Source organism: Ahaetulla prasina, chromosome 4, assembly GCF_028640845.1.
Source record: "Ahaetulla prasina isolate Xishuangbanna chromosome 4, ASM2864084v1, whole genome shotgun sequence".
In the NCBI taxonomy this organism is placed as follows: domain Eukaryota; kingdom Metazoa; phylum Chordata; class Lepidosauria; order Squamata; family Colubridae; genus Ahaetulla; species Ahaetulla prasina.
The window spans coordinates 79,216,967-79,234,633 of record NC_080542.1 but is presented as its reverse complement, the minus strand read 5'-3'; the positions used below and the strand labels follow the sequence as shown (position 1 = coordinate 79,234,633).

The 17,667-nt window shown below is 37.2% G+C and overlaps 1 protein-coding gene across 3 annotated transcripts in view; it reads left to right on the top strand.

The window, feature by feature from the left end:
• Positions 1 to 17,667, top strand: part of PDCD6IP (programmed cell death 6 interacting protein) — a 77,118-nt gene that overhangs the window by 35,263 nt on the left and 24,188 nt on the right. For 2 of the 3 annotated variants that reach the window (XM_058184365.1, XM_058184364.1), the window contains exons 8-15: positions 4,717 to 4,939; positions 6,579 to 6,702; positions 10,055 to 10,232; positions 10,614 to 10,725; positions 12,294 to 12,463; positions 13,986 to 14,234; positions 14,401 to 14,535; positions 15,686 to 15,780. In XM_058184365.1, the coding sequence (XP_058040348.1) occupies positions 4,717 to 4,939; positions 6,579 to 6,702; positions 10,055 to 10,232; positions 10,614 to 10,725; positions 12,294 to 12,463; positions 13,986 to 14,234; positions 14,401 to 14,535; positions 15,686 to 15,780 (1,286 nt within the window). The remainder of the gene's footprint in view (positions 1 to 4,716; positions 4,940 to 6,578; positions 6,703 to 10,054; positions 10,233 to 10,613; positions 10,726 to 12,293; positions 12,464 to 13,985; positions 14,235 to 14,400; positions 14,536 to 15,685; positions 15,781 to 17,667) is intronic. The other variant, XM_058184366.1, reaches the window with a different exon arrangement.

Sequence of the window (17,667 nt, the reverse complement as noted above, 5' to 3'; positions counted from 1 at the left end):
CCATCAGGCACCTGGGATGGAACCAACACATTGGTTCCGTCTCCCTGCGGTGGTGAGTAGCGGTCCGAAAGTCCAGACGAAGAAGAGAATGATCTGACCATGACAAAGGCTTGATAACTAAATCGTTTAAAATCAGATCATTCGCCCACTGGCCAGTGACAAAAATCAGATCTAGAGTGCCTCCCCCGATGTGGGTAGGGCTGTCCACTAATTGAGTCATGTCCATGGCCGTCATGGAAGCCATGAACTCCCGAGCCGTCGAGGATGCCACGCCAGTTGAAGGCAGGTTGAAATCCCCCATGACCAACAGTCTAGGGGTTTCAACTGCCAACCCGGCCAGCAACTCCAACAGCTCGGGCAGGGCTGTTGTCACGCAGGAAGGAGCCAGGTACGTGATCAACAAGCCCACCTGAGTCCTACGACCCCACTTCACATAGAGGGATTCACAACCAGCTATCTGAGGCACAGTGGTCTCCCTCGGTTCCAGGCTTTCCTTGATAATGACCGCCACCCCCCCTACCCCTACCTTGGGCCCTTGGCTGATGGAATGCTCGGAAACCTGGTGGGCACATCTCCACTAGGGGGACCCCCCCTTCCGTGCCCAACCAGGTCTCCGTAATGCCCATAACGTCTGTGGTCCCCTCCTGAATTAGATCTGAAATCAGGGAGGCTTTGTTAACCACGGACCTTGCATTGCATAACATCAGCCAGAGGCCCAAGTCCTTAGTACTCTGACCACTCGGGGAACGGGAAAAATCTGGGGGGCCGGAGAACGCGATCCTCAATGCCACTAGGTAGGTCCTACTATAGGACCTAACTAGTGTCCGGTCAGCCTCAGAACGGCTGGATCTCCAGGCACTCTCTAAGCATTTTCTCCGGCGTTTCATCTCCCTCAGCTCCTCGGAGAACCAAGGAGCTGGTTGAGACCTGCACCAGGTCAGAGGCCGCAAAGGCACGACACGGTCCAAAGCTCCAGCCACGGCCTGTCCCCAGACCGCAACTAGTTCTTCAATCGTGCCGCGGGCCAGGTTCTCGGGAAACGGCCCAAGCTCCGTCAGGAACCTCTCTGGGTCCATCAGGCACCTGGGATGGAACCAACACATTGGTTCCGTCTCCCTGCGGTGGTGAGTAGCGGTCCGAAAGTCCAGACGAAGAAGAGAATGATCTGACCATGACAAAGGCTTGATAACTAAATCGTTTAAAATCAGATCATTCGCCCACTGGCCAGTGACAAAAATCAGATCTAGAGTGCCTCCCCCGATGTGGGTAGGGCTGTCCACTAATTGAGTCATGTCCATGGCCGTCATGGAAGCCATGAACTCCCGAGCCGTCGAGGATGCCACGCCAGTTGAAGGCAGGTTGAAATCCCCCATGACCAACAGTCTAGGGGTTTCAACTGCCAACCCGGCCAGCAACTCCAACAGCTCGGGCAGGGCTGTTGTCACGCAGGAAGGAGCCAGGTACGTGATCAACAAGCCCACCTGAGTCCTACGACCCCACTTCACATAGAGGGATTCACAACCAGCTATCTGAGGCACAGTGGTCTCCCTCGGTTCCAGGCTTTCCTTGATAATGACCGCCACCCCCCCTACCCCTACCTTGGGCCCTTGGCTGATGGAATGCTCGGAAACCTGGTGGGCACATCTCCACTAGGGGGACCCCCCCTTCCGTGCCCAACCAGGTCTCCGTAATGCCCATAACGTCTGTGGTCCCCTCCTGAATTAGATCTGAAATCAGGGAGGCTTTGTTAACCACGGACCTTGCATTGCATAACATCAGCCAGAGGCCCAAGTCCTTAGTACTCTGACCACTCGGGGAACGGGAAAAATCTGGGGGGCCGGAGAACGCGATCGCTCTCAAATAGCAAGGGCGTACCCCCGAAACCTGATATGCCCCCCCTTTCTGCCATATCTGCCTCTCCCACTTACCATATTGATAGAACAACCCTGATGGACTGGAACAGAACCCTCCCCCGTCACCTTCGGACCTGTTACCTTAACGCCGCGAACACACACTGGACTTGGCACCCTCCCCGACGGGTATCCCCCCCTACCCATCCTTACCCTCCCCCCCTTTAAAAAACCCTTAGTTAAAAACTTATTTAAAAGCCCCCAAAAATTCTTCTTAGACGCATGCTACCTCTCTGGGTCCAAGACCCTTCATTAAAGCAGGCCTTCGATAACGTAGAGGGCCATTCTTGCGAGGCGGGGGAATCTCGCAAGCAAAGAAGTTCAAAAGGTGAATATCTCATAGAAAATAGGCGGCAAAAGGTGGCATTGACCCTGCTCAATAAAGATGACAAAGAAAACTATCTCAGCTTAATTGAGTCCATTTAGGGCCTGGTGCAGGATGGAAAAAAGTTCGACAATCAGTCCTCCAAGGCAAAGCCCTGGCAATAGTCGAATAAAATAAATAGTCTGATAGATGACAATCACAGACCACTTCAAAGCACACAGGACCACGACGACCCGGACCATAATAGGGGTTGACGTAGCCCGTAGAATATATCTCCCTCGTCCCTCCAGTTCCGTTGTCACCTCCATCACTTTGTCCCTCCACATGGCACAGCCCCATCTTAGGCATTCCGGCACATTCCAGCCAGATTTCATCCCAGAGGATTACATCCACCTCTGTCCTCCCCACCAACGTCCTCAGGCAAGGTCGGAATTGTCCGGGCAGCCAAGAATTCCAAAAATCAACAGAGAACGGCCAAGGCGGCAAGAAACGCTGCAGAAGGAACCGCCGTCGCTGGAGAATCGTAGCCGTTGCCATTGGAAAATCCCAGCTGGTGATGGAAGACCTTATCGGCTGTAGGAGAAACCCCCCCCCCCCGCCGATAGAGTCATATCCTCTCACAGAGTCATATCCTCTCCTGAACCCTCCCCCTACTAGAGGTCATACAGTAATAATCCAATGTCGTCTTCCTCCTTGGCCACGTGTAGTTTCACTTCCGATATTCTCCCTCTTTCAACCTTCTGGATGGAATGTGAAGCAAGCAGCTGCCATTACATTCACGCGCCAAAACAGTTCAAACGTCTGTTTAAAAAGGCTGTCTCCCTCCCCCACACATGCAATGTCAAGCCGAATGCTGGGAACAGTAAAAACCTCCCCCCCTCCTCCATAAATCATGTAAGACACTCAGTAAGAGCAAACTTTTAATGAGGTAATAAAACAGTAAAACAGTCTAGTAGGAGAAATACACTTAATTAAAGTGGAGGCTGACACAGGGCTGGAAGGGACCTGGAGGCCATCTAGTCCAACCCTGCTCCAGCAGGATATTGTTAGTGAGTTTCTGTCTTTTGATCCCCCAGTCACATGGTTACATAGCCATACCCACCCAATCATATGACCCCACCACCAACAAGCCACGCTCACAGAACCGGTAGCAAAAAAAATTAGATTTCACCCCTGGGATTTCCTATTTCTGTGCCAGTTGGATTGATCAAGCACAATGTTTTGAGAGATGCTAAAATAACTTGAAGGTATTTCTTTTTATTAAATTTATTATAGTCACCTATTCTAGCAGATTTTGGATGGCTTTAAAAAAAATTGATACTAAGTTAACACTATTAAAAACAAAAACAAAAGAGCCTGAACTAAAAATATCCATTAAAAACATAGTGCAACTGCACAATGCCCATTCTCTATAAACAAAATAACCCCCAGGCTTGAGACCAAAACCCTATGACCCTATGTAAAAAAACAGGCTTTGATCTGTACCTAAATCAGGTTTGCTGCTAACTATAATGCTGACAACTTGGTAAAATTGGAGTAAGTAGACTTGGGAACCATCAGCCATTAGATCAGAGCTTTAGTCTCAAAAACTTTGATGCAGGGATGAAATGTAAAATTTGATTCTGTGGGCATGGCTTGGGGGGGTAATGTGACTGGGTGGGCATGGCCAACTTTTTTTTTTTTACTTTTAAAAGCATTTTTTCTACAACCTCTTCAGCCAAAGAGGCTGTAAACAAATGGTTTTAAAAGCCTGTAATGATCAGGCAACTCAGCTGGGATTGGTAGAGGAAAAAAAGCTTTTTAAAGGGTTCTGGCGATCCCAGCTGAGTTGCCTAATCGCCAAAAACTTTTAAAAGCATTTTTTTAAAACCTCTTTATCCGAAGAGCTTGTCGAAAAAGTGCTTTTAAAGGGTTCTGGCGATCAGGCAATTCAGCTGGGATCACCAGAAGAGCCTTTTAAAAGCTTTTTTTAAACAACCTCTTCAGCCGAAGAGGTTGTAGAAAAAATGCTTTTAAAGGATTCTGACAATCCCAGCTGAGCCGCGCGATCATCAGAGGCTTTTTTTTTTAATTTTTAAAAGCATTTTTTCGGCTGAAGAAAAATGCTTTTAAAAGTAAAAAAAACAACCTTAGAATATTTTACTGCCACTATGAAAGGCATATGATGTCCAAGTAATAATTGATTATTAAATAATGAAAATAATTGGTTGTTGTGAAGCTTATATATAAAAATCTTTAGTACTTGGCCATTTACCATAGCTGGCATTTGGAAAACCAAAATAAAATCCAACAAAACAAAGCAGTTATGCTATGAAATTCTGAGTAAAATATAAATGTCAATTCATGAACAAAGCACTACTTGTTATGCATACCCGCTTCATAATTTGACAACTAGTGATGTTAATATGCAGAAATATTACAGAACTTTGCATCCAGTTATTACAAAACTGTTAGTTTCAGATTGTTTTGTTTTTAATTTAGCATGCTGCTGATCTTGTAAAAACAGTGACATCTCGTTATGATGAATATATAAATGTTAAAGACTTGTCTGACAAAATCAACCGTGCACTTACTGCTGCAAAAAAGGATAATGACTTCATCTATCATGATAGAGTCCCTGATCTTAAAGATCTTGAGCCAATAGGAAAAGTCAGTCTTGTGAAAGCAACTCCCGTTACTCTCCCTCTGAGTCAGAAATTTACAGGTAAGTGTGATTATCACTTCATTCTAATATTGGGCACATGACTTCAGCAATCCAATTCTGATTTTGGAATTTAAAGTTGTGTTGTCTTTGTTTTGAATGTCAACCCAGTGGGAATGGGATTAGCTTTACTTTTACTTGTATTTTTCAAATGGGGATTGGTTTTATTGTCCATATCAGTTCGGCAGTATATTATTTGATATCATTAAAAATTTTAAACTACCAAGGTTTCCCTGGAAATAAGACGGGGTCTTATTTTCTTTTGGGCCCCAAAATAAGCACTAGGGCTTATTTTCGGAGGGTGTCTTATTTCTTTTTCATGTAGTGGAGGCCACACTTCTATTTGTTCACAGCAGAGCAGGAGGCTGCTCAATGTGCTAGTGCTGCCAATGCAAGGCAGGGAGAGTGGAGCTGGCCAATGTGTCCTGCGCCACCTTACCTCAGGGCCCTTACAGCCAAGCCATCCATCCCCAACACCTGCTTCACCTCACAGCCGTGGCACCATCACACTGCTCAGCCTTCTGCTCTGTTGCGGCTGTGAGCAAGCAAAAGAAGTGGACCAGTGGCTAAGTGTGCTCCTGCTGTACATGACTGCTGGTTCTGCCACCACGAAGCAGGTATCAGAGCATGAATGCCCTGGCTGCAGAGACCCTAATGTAAGCTGGTGCAGCTTCACCACCACCCTGCCTCACCTCATTGCTGTGGCACTGTGAGCAACCAGGCAGAATGGGTGACTGGCCAGCTGCGCAGGTTCTTAAGTAGAACTTATTTTGGGGGTAGAGCTTATATTAGACGCACATGTAAAAACATGCTAGGCAGTGATGGGATTCAGCCAGTTCGCACCACTTCGGGAGAACCAGTTGTTAACTTTCTGAGCAGTTTGGCAAACTGGTTGTTGGAATAAATCATTAGAGCAGAGAAACGGTTGTTAAATTACTTGAATCCCACCACTGAAGCTACGGCTTATTTTTTTGGATAGGTCTTATTTTCAGGGAAACGGTATCTGTACAAGTTTGAATGTTTGAAGCATTTGGTATGTTCTTAATGAATTCTAACTTGGTTTTAAGTATATATGTTAAGTATACTTCAAAGAATATACAATATACAAATGAAATATATAATCTGGTGTCTTCTACAAAGTTTTAGTAATCCTTTTGTTTTAAAAACTCAATGTGAAATATTATCAAGCAGGCTCCAAGTCTTCTGAAAACAGGTATGTAAGGTTTGTATTCTTGTTGATACAAAATCACTGTTACATGTCTAGCTTACAATACATGAGTTACTTTGGTGACATTGCCTTCACATTAAAAGTATTGTAGGTTTCAAGACATGCACATTAAAAAAACCTTGGCTTTACTCTATAATACCATAGTTTAAATGTTTCATAGGGTAAGAATAAAATTAGCTCATCTTTAAATTATATCACTTAGAATTTTAGGTGGGAGTATCTTGTTCATTAGTGCAGACCTCTTCATGTTTTTGGGTATAAATCCAACTACTAACAAGTTCACATGTTGATTCTTTGTTCTTGTTTTGGAAAAAAAGATAATGGGGAGCATAAAGTCCAGTAATTTCAGATAAATAATGGTGAGAGGGCAAGAATATGAATCTGTTTTGCTAATTGTAGTGTTTTGCTTTATAGATTTGTTTGAGAAGATGGTTCCTATGGCAGTACAGCAAGCTCTTGCTGTCTACAACCAAAGAAAGGCAGACTTGGTTAATAGATCAATAGGCCAGATGAGAGAGGCCACCAATTTGGCAAATGGGTGAGATGATTATTTTGATGTCTGCTAGGTTCTAGAAAAATTTTGCATTAGCAGAAAAGTATTTGGTGGTGCAGACCTATTGAAGTTGATAAGCAGGGGTAGTCAACCTTTTTATACCTACCGCCCACTTTTGTATCTCTGTTAGTAGTAAAATTTTCTAACCGCCCACCAGTTCCATAGTAATGGTGATTTATAAAGTAGGGAAGTAACTTTACTTTATACAATTTATAAAGCAGAGTTAGAGCAAGTTAAAGCATATGATAATAATTACTTACCAAATAGTTTATCCCAGACTTTTGCTAAATTTGGCAGAATAAATATTTATAAAACAACTTACTGTAGTTAAATCTATCTTTTTATTTATACTTTGCATACATAGAAGCATGAAGTCTGATGAAATTACATTTAATTAATTAAATTATTAATGAGATCCCTGAGGCTGATGCTGTGAAACTAAATACTGGATATCTGGCTCAATTTTTGTAAGGAACAAATGAAGGTCTCCTCTTTCGGAAATATTCAGGCGGTTTCTTTCTTTGGTCATAATATGATTAACAGCACTAAAGCCTGATTCCACAAGATATGCGGTAGGGAAAGGTATCAATAAACTAAATATCATTTTCCACATATTTGGATATAAGACAGACATTTTTTTATTTTGCTATAGGTTTTCATATCCACCACTATCAAATTTATATTTACTTGCTTCATCATATCTAATTTCTAACAGTTCTTCTTGGCAAGTTGTATCAGCCTCTTCAATATTTGCAGTAAAAGGATTTTTCATCCAGTCATACTACTTCAATTTCAAAATATCTTCAAATCATTTTTCCATGTCCAATTTAAGTTCGTTGAGGTGGCTACTGAATCTGTCAATATCCTCTGGAGTTACATCATCTTTTATAGATGATAATTCAGGAAACTGATGAAATTCTCTCTTCAATAGATTATAACGAAGTAGTTCAAGTTAATAATGACACAATACTTTGGCAACCTATAAGAATTATATTAGCTCCTTGAAGCTGCAAATTGACATCATTAAAGCTCTTGAAAATATCTGCCAAATAAAAGGCATCATTCTTTACTGTTTTTAACTGTTGACTCAGATTGGTCTCATTATTACTTTCAAAAAATTGTATGACACTATCATATAATGCTACAAAACGAGCCAAAGATGTACCCTTTGACAGCCACCGAACTTCTGTGTGCAAAAGTAACATAATAAAATCATTATTATCCTGGCAAAGCTGTCAAAATATTCTATCATTTTTTGCATTGGATTTGATCTTGTTTACGGGTCAAATTATTATAGTTAATGATGAATGGAGACTTGTACTTAGATGTTTTCCTACAAGATGTCTGTGCACCACACAATGAATACATAAAAAATTTGGCACTTCTTTCTTCAAATAAGCAGCAAATCCACATAGCGACCTACTACTGATGGTGCTCCATCAGTAGTGCATGCAACAATATTATTCAAAGGAATATTATTTTTTGTAAAGTATGGTTTCACAGTATTAAATATAGATAATCCTCTTGTATCTGTAATGAGATTTATTGCAAATAGTATTTCTTCTCGTAATGTATTGTTTTCATCAAAATAACGTACATATGCCATCAATAAAGCATTATTATCTGCAATGGTAGACTTGTTCAATTGCATGGAAAATGAGGAGTTTTGGAGAATACTTATAAGTTTTTTTTTCAACCTTAACTGCCATTTCTTCAATTCGTCGCTTTACTGTGCTATCGTTTAGGGGCAACGTTTTTAAAATTTCAGGTATATCCTAATGCATTACTGTTGAGATAAATTCTTTTATAGAAGGTATTATTACAGTTTCTCCAATATTATAACTTTTACCACTTTTTGCAATTAATTGTGAAATGTGATAAGCGGCAATTAATCCATCTTCATTTGCTGCATGTTGTTTCTTAAATGATGCAACGATTGTTGAACGATTTTGAATTTTTTTATATATTTCCTGAAAATATTCAATGGGCTTGTCCTTATCATTTGGATGCTTTGTAGAAAGATGTTCTCGCAATCGACTTGGCTTCATTGCCTCATTGGATAATGTTTTATGACACAATAAACAGATTGGATATTTATTTACAACAGATTCTATGAAACCCATCTTCAGCTATTCTGGCAAATAGCCACAAGCGTATTTCTTTTTTTGAGACATGGACTCACAATATTTCACAATATTTTGTTTGAAGCTGTAGGCACGTGCTCACTCTCACAAATCTAACTGCGTACTGACCAGTGCGACCGCAAACAAAAGAGCCTGCACCTTGTATCGTCGTCTGTGCATGCCTCTTGCATATCATGGATTGGGTTTTGAGGGGGCTTGTCTGTTACAGCTGGGTGGTGTGGGGGGAGATGCATGAGCTATTCTGGGACGAGGCTCTTTTGTTTGCAGTTGCACTATAGCGCCATTTAGTTTTACTTATGTAACGTGAACTAAACTTATGCGTGGGTGATACAAATAGTATATTTTCAGAAATTTAAATTGTCATGGGGAATTTTATGAAAACCTAATGAAAATGTTTTTTTTTTAATTTACATTTATATCCCGCTCTTCTCCGAAGACTCAGGGCGGCTTACAGTGTATAAGGCAATAGTCTCATTCTATTTGTATATTTTACAAAGTCAACTTATTGCCCCCCCAACAATCTGGGTCCTCATTTTACCTACCTTATAAAGGATGGAAGGCTGAGTCAACCTTGGGCCGGGCTTGAACCTGCAGTAATTGCAGGCTACTGTGTTCTAATAACAGGCTCCTTACAGCCTGAGCTATTACGGCCCCTTTTAAATAATGCTATGAATTTTTTTTAAAAAGTCAATTAAATTTAAAAAAAGAAAAGTACTTCAGTATCGGACAAAACCCCTACTGCCCACCATGAAAGCTGGAACGCCCACTAGTGGGCAGTAGGAACCAGGTTGACCACCACTGTTGATAAAAGTTGATATACTGTATTAATACCATATTAAAGACCCTTTGATTTCAGACATTGGATTGAGAACGAGACTCTGATGGCCATTTGATCCCCTCTCCAGATAGTTGCTCCTTCTTTTGTGTATGCCACTTTGAATTCAAACAAGAAAATCAATTTATAAAATAAAAGTCCAGTTTTTTGATTGGTATGCAATTGAAACTTCATATATCGTTGAATTCCTTATACTCCCAGTCAAAACAAGTCTTTCTTAACAGTAAAGATCCCAGATAATGTTTTGTTGATGTAAAAATTAGCATCAGCATAAAGCACTATATTGACTTGTTTAAACTGTATGTTTCTTGTGAAGTGACTGCAAGATGGTAAACTGAAATAATGTAATCTCATCTAGAGTGCTAGCATCCCTTAATCTTCCTGCTGCTATTGAAGATGTTTCTGGAGATAGTATTCCTCAATCCATTCTACAGAAGTCTAAGTCAGTGATTGAACAGGGAGGCGTTGAAGCAATAGATCAGTTGATGAAAGATCTTCCTGAATTGTTGCAGAGAAATAGAGAGATTCTGGATGAGGTATGTTTGCCGTAATAATTGCAGTATTAAGAAATCACATGCCTTTTTCTTGGTAGAATGAGTAAATTTTCACCTTTTATTGAGTTAAATGTTTCTAATTTAATTGATGGAAATTGCAATATTTATTTAGTAGGAGAGGGAACCAGTTTAAGAAGTTTTAACCCTGATATTTTATTGTTCAAATAATACCTGGCTGATATAATTGCATAGCATGGTATCTAATTTAGATATACATTATTTAGGTTTTAAGTTAATTCTTTGTTAAATCACCAGTTTAAGTCATAACTATTAATGGGAGATAATTTAAGCCAACATGCTGGCAACAGTCCATTAAAATGTGAACTAAAGTTATTTTAATTGCTTTTTTAAAAACAATGAAAGTCACTAAGGATATTGGATGAAGAAGAAGCAACAGACAATGAGTTGAAAAACAAATTCAAGGAACGCTGGCAAAGAACACCATCAAATGATTTATATAAGTCTTTGAGGGCAGGTAATGTATTATTGTGTATTTGATCTTTACACTAGGTTACTTACTACATAGAAATTGGCATGAATCTCTTCCTGTCATGATTTTTATCCCCAGATATATTGCTACAACATTTAAGCAGGTAGGTAAGAGCATAGTAGAAGAAACAGTCTGAGAACAGGAACAAACTTATATTAGGCTTGAATTTAATAGAAGATATGTTTCAGTTCCAATCTGAATTGATTACGTTGAGTCAGCATACAGATTATAGATATTGACAGTACAAGATATTGATTAATTATTAGTTTATATAATAAATTGATACTAATGCTTTTGCTTTTATATTTCAGATAGCTAGATATTAATTTATTTTGATCCTTGAGTATTTGTAATGTAAGGATAGACAATAAAGACTTGCCTTAGTAAATGATTATTACAATATTTTAATATTGATTAATTTCAATTTTAGAAAAAATTAAATATTGCCCACTTTTATGCTATCATTTCCAGGAAGTATTTATAATTCAAGAGCAAACAGGGCTTGAATAAATAAAACATCAACTCAGAATAAGTGGATTAAATATCTTTGCCTTCATTGGGTTCCAATTTTCTAATTTTTCTCAATACTATTCAAATGTTTAATAGTTTTTCAGTATTTTAACAAGCACATATTTTTAAAAATATTATGCTTCCAATAACTTCTTGTGGGATTTGATTTTAAAAATGTTTATTTATAAAACAACATACCATTGGCCAGTTTTTGGCAGATGGTGCTCAGTATGGATTAGGATCCTGAGATGAAAAATGAGGATGGAGGTTTTTGTTTCAAGTTCTCTTATGCAATCTCAAATGTTTTGTTTTCATGACAAGAAAAATACAATTTAGAAAATAGAAGTACCATCACCCCGAAACTGGGTTATATGTCTCTAAATAAATTTGGATTTCAAATAACCATTCTTGGGAACATTCAGTTGGTGGAAGGAATTTCACATTTTCTAGTGTAGAATTTTAATTTTTGAGCAAGCAACTGAATAGAAACTTTGTGTCTTTATATTGATTGCTAGAAGGCGGCACAGGTTATATGACATCTGTCATAATTTAATAAAGCCTTTAAAATTAACCACAAAGATATGTGAAACCGTGTTTTCCAACACTGGGAAGAATATACTACAACTGACTGACCCAAACAGATTCTATGGAACTACCGATTTAACAATGTATTAATAACCAATTCACACAATCAGTTTCCCAGAATCTGGGAATGTATGTTTTAAAACTAATGGAGGGCAAGAACAGAAGCGTATTCCCCCTTAGCAGGTGAATTGTAGCAACATTTTTGCGTCAAGAGACTAATAGGAAGAAATGTAAAGACATCAAGGAAGTGTTACCTTAAAATAGATACAAGTCGATAAAGTAAAATAATTCAAATTCTAAGATGCTGTAGCCATTTTTCCTTTTACCTGACTAAAGAGACTGTGAGAATATTGCTTTCTTGGTTGTAAGTGGTTGATAAGGGCTTAACAATTCACTATATTGCTAATTAGTAAGATGTCATATTTTAGCTGCAGTTTTTCTTTTGGCTTTTTTTGTAGAAGGAACCAATTTCCGTAATGTACTGGATAAAGCAGTACAAGCTGACAAACAGGTTAAGGAACGGTACCAATCTCATCGAGATACAATTTCATTGTTATGTAAATCAGAACAAGAACTTAATGCAGCTATTCCATCAGCAAATCCAGCAAAAACAATACAAGGGAGTGAGGTATGAAATAAAAATTTTAATGATTACAATTTGTTGTGGAAAAATGCCAATTTAAATAAGAAATCAAAGCATTTGGAGACATATGCAACACTAATTCTTGGCCAACAGAATGCAAAAGAATCCTGTTCTAAGCAAGGCTATAGGCTATATATCTTATATATTAGGTAGGAATACTAAAGAAAGCAATATAAATCATATAGTGACAGCCAAATTGTCGCATCTGATAATATGGGATGACTCTACTTTGAAACACTTTGAAATTCCATTTTACAACCTGGATACCATGCTTTCCTCCCCCCCCTAAAGATACTAGGACTATGTAACATAAATATGTCTTTTTTGTATTATACCTATGTACTGGCTCCACCGAAGAAAAGGCAACAGTCTAGATCCTCTTATCTGTTTCCTCTTTCTGCACGCTCACCACTTGCCTGCTCCTTTCACTGTTTTTAAACCATGCATATATTTAACATATTATTAACTTCACACAGTGAGTAATCAGATACTCTAGCTGGTTTGTAATTATCATGGTTCAATTTACAGTAGTTTAATCTATTAAAAATGAGTTTTAAATATCAGAACCACACTTTATGAATACTGCTTTTATAGATTCATCTTACAATGATTTTGTAATGTGTAACCAGAAGTCAACAGTGATTGAAGAATGCACATGCACATGTACACGTGCACACACACTCTAATGGAGATGTTCTTTATTAGTTTTATAGCTTGTCTTCTCAACTTGCAGTTACACACTAGCATCCCTGCCTCCCAAAAAAACAATCCTATTAGGTATGCTGGTGTGAGCCATCATCCCCAAAGCCATCATCCAGTAAACTTTTGAGGTTTACAGGGGGAACTTTAAGTTAGAAGTTACATCACACTGGTTCTGTTTACTCTAGTTCTTTTCATCCTGTAATTGCTTCTGATTATAGTTAGGCATTAGTTTCATGGTAATATGAGACTGATATATACAATTGGTTTTTATGTAGGAAGATGAGTTATTTATTTAACCAACTACTTGTGTATCATCATACTCAAAAAGTATTCTAAACAGTTTATGCATTTAAATTTTCCCTTATTGCTAAAAAGCACCTAAATAACTTCCAAAAATTGTGTAAAACAGTTCTATTTAATCAAATTGACTTTGATTTTACAAAGTTGACTTTGTAAAATATACAAATAGAATGAGACTATTGCCTTATACACTGTAAGCCGCCCTGAGTCTTCGGAGAAGGGCGGGATATAAATGTAAATAAAAAAAATAAAAAAAAATAGGGATGGCACAATAGGTATTCCATATAAAATTCTCTGTTTTTATGCAGAATAAATCAATTTCTGAGATTCAACAGTCTTAATCTTTGTTTCATTTAAGTTGCAGATAAGAACTCCCAAGGTTTTAATTTGAATTGTATTTAGGCTCAGCATTGCTATCATATTCTTAAGCAATATAGATATAATAAAAAGTATTAATATGAAAAATTATGTCTAATTTTATTTCTAATTTATTTTCTTTTATTAGGTAGTTAACATCCTAAAATCGTTGCTAGCTAGTCTGGATGAAGTAAAAAAGCAGAGAGAACAACTCGAGAATGCTCTCAAGTCGGTAAACTTTGACATGACATCTAAATTTCTAACAGCACTAGGACAGGATGGTGCTTTAAATGAAGAAGCCATTTCTGTCACAGAATTGGATAATCTTTATGGTGGTCTTACTCATAAAGTACAGGAGACCCTGAAAAAACAGGAGGAGTTGCTCAATACAATTCAGGTAATTATTTAAGTGTTTTAGAGCAAAAATCTGGCATAATCTGATGTCGTTTTTTACTGAGATAGTAATAATAAATTATTATTCCAACAGAGAATCTTTAGGTCCAGGTTGAGGGAACAAAATATCGTGCACTGGTTTCTTATATCTTGTCCTGTTTCATGTTTAGAATTCTCATCAGGAATTTTCTAAGATGAAGCAGTCAAATAATGAATCCAATTTAAGGGAAGAAGTTCTGAAGAATTTAGCTATAGCTAATGACAACTTTGTGGAACTTACAGCCAACTTAAAAGAAGGCACAAAGGTATGGTAACAGAAGAGTCCACAAGACTAATAACATCTCAATAGGTGTGTTTTATTTCCGGTTTTCAAAAATTTAATAGAGCATAATGTTCAATAAACAATTTGGAAAAGCCCTTGAATAAATATATGGATCATGTATTGCAAGAATACCAGTTTTGAATTGCAGATTTTGCTAGATGTTAAACAGTTAAAGGATATTTTATAGCATCACACTTTTATCAGACAGAAACTAGAGCAAAATAGAACAAAAGTATAATAGGAAAAATTAAGCAAAGATAGTAAGATAGATTAATAAAAATCTGTCTACCTATTAGAGGATATAAGAAGATAATAGACAATTTGTGAGATTAACAAATTTTAGGAGCCAGTTCTAGAAAATGGTTTTGTCATTATGGAATGCATAGTTTGATGGTACCTTCCTGTTTTTCAGTTATTTCATACATCAAGATACACCATCTGTGTCATACAGTATTTTTGTAAGGTTTCTTTCTGGAAAATAGAAATCCCATTTCAGCAAGGTTAGCATGTCATGTCCTTGGCATTAAACATACATTCATTCATTCATTCATTCATACATACATACATACATAATTATTGCAATGACTGGGGCTTTTTTACAGTAAATGGGAATATAATGTAGTTTTAAAAAGATATTATATTTAGTATCTATTAAAATTATAATATTGGTTGATGAATGATGGAGAGAAATGCAATGATGGAGAGAAATGCAATAACAGTGTTACTTCGGATAGTATTACAAAGATTACATACCATGATTTATTCTGTCTCCCATGACCAGTTAAAATTCCGACTAAATTTAAAACACTCTGCATGGTAGGAGGTAATGTCTAGAAGAGACAATACATTTTATTTGAACCATTTTATTTGGTTATTTTGTACATTGGCTTGGTATTTGTTCCATCAAATTATCTATTTCATAGATTGATAAAACTATTATATAAAATGTTTTCACCAATATATTTTTCTGCCATTAAAATAAGTTTCTATCTATGTATGTCTATACATAAATTTATACATCTATGTATACACACACACACACGTGTGTGTATGTGTGTGTGTGTGTGTGTGTGTGTGTGTGTGTGTGTGTGTGTGTGGTGCATATGAATATATGCATCTTTTTTCCTTTCCAGTTCTATAATGAATTGACTGAAATCCTTTTGAAATTCCAAAACAAATGCAGTGACATTGTGTTTGCCCGCAAAACAGAAAGAGATGAACTTCTGAAGTAAGCCTTTTCAAGTACTGTAAAAAAATATTTGCATCTGGCTGCTGCTTTTAAGGAAAGAGAGCTTTGTAATTAAAACAGCTTAAACTGAATGTTCTTTCACATAATACAGATTTGTCAATAATAGCTGAGCTGGAAAATAATAGGTAATGCTTCTTTTTTACAATTATCAAGATGTTGGTTAATTATAGAATTATTATTTATGTTTTTGTAATATATAGAAATATAGAATGTTTTCTAAGTTAGGTCAGGTATTTTCTTGGTTATTCTCGAGATAAAAGCACTAATGTGCAATTAATCCAATTAAGTTGATTAAACAGTATATGTATCTTTGTCTGACAGATCTGGAGGACAATTGTGACCCTGTTTAGTCATTGATATTTGTACACAATGTTTGCTTGTTTTGGGGGGGGGGTTTGAATGTATGTTTTATTGATACATTTATTCTATAAAAATATAATAAATTCCATGTCTATCTGAACAGTGTGTTGTCTGGGCACAATTAATTTTAGGTAGAGATACAACAATAACCATAATCCTAACCTCTGTTTCTGTTAGTTAACAATTGGTATAATAAATCCCATGTTAAAAATATTCTGTTTCTTCCTTTTCTTTTATCTTAACTGCCAATCTATCCATCTCAGCATATTCTAATATTTTTTATTACACTTTCATCTGTCGGAACCTCATCATTTTTCCATTATTGCGCAAACACTATTCTTGCTGCCATTAATACATGCAGAATTAAGTATGTATTCCCTTTATTATACTGTTCTGGTAATATCCCCAGCAGAAATATTTCTGGCTTCAAATTATGTGTTGCTTTATCATTTTTTCTAACCAAGTATGTATTTTAGTCCAATATTTTTTTGCCTTTGGGCATGTCCACCACATATGATAATATGAACCTGGTGTCTGATTACACTTCCATTCATTTAGCTGATAAGTTTCCAAATATCTTGGCTAACCTCACTGGTGGTAAATGCCACCTATAAAACATTTTGTATTCATTTTCCTTATAGGCCATTAACATTGTTAGTTGACAGTTTCTATCCCACAATTTCTGCCATTTATCTAATTGTATTGAATAACCAAAGTTTTCAACCCATCTTATTGTTTCTTTCACTTGCTTTCCTTCCATTTTAATTCTCAATAAGTAGCTATACTTTTTTAAATTAATTTTTCGTCTGTCCCTAGTAATATCTGGTCTAGTTCTGCTGGTTCTTTATAGAAACCATACATTCTTGCATCTTTCTCATATCTTGATTGTATTTGCACGTGTGGCCACCAATCCATCTCTTGATTAGTCAGTTCTTGTTTAGATTTAAGTTCCCCTTTATCACTCAAAATGTCCTTATACCTTACAATTTTTCAATATTAATCACATTCGGATGTATCAGTGCCTCCATCGTGGAGAGCCAGACTGGTATTTTCATGTAATGTCTTTCTTTACTTTTCCCCGATACTAACAACAGTGCATTTCTAACAAGGTGTCTGAAAATATCCATGTATTTTATTTTTCCCATACCATAAAAAGGCCTGCCACTCCAGTTGGAGATCATGTCCCTCCAGAGTTAATAGTCTTTTATATCTCAAATTTATCCATTCTTTCACCCAGACAAATACAGAGGCCTGGTAATATAGCTCTCAATCTGGCAACCCAAAGCCCCCTTTAAGTTTACTATTTTGTAGTAGTTTCAATCTTATTCTTGCTTTTTTCCCTTGCCAGATATATTTTAGTATTGTTTTGTTTAGTTCTTCAAAGAAATTTTGTTCTAATTTTATCGGAATTGTTTGAAATAAGAATAACAGTCTCAGCAAAATGTTCATTTTTATTGTAGCTATCCTTCCTATCAAGGATACCATGTTTCTCCAAAAAGAAGGCTG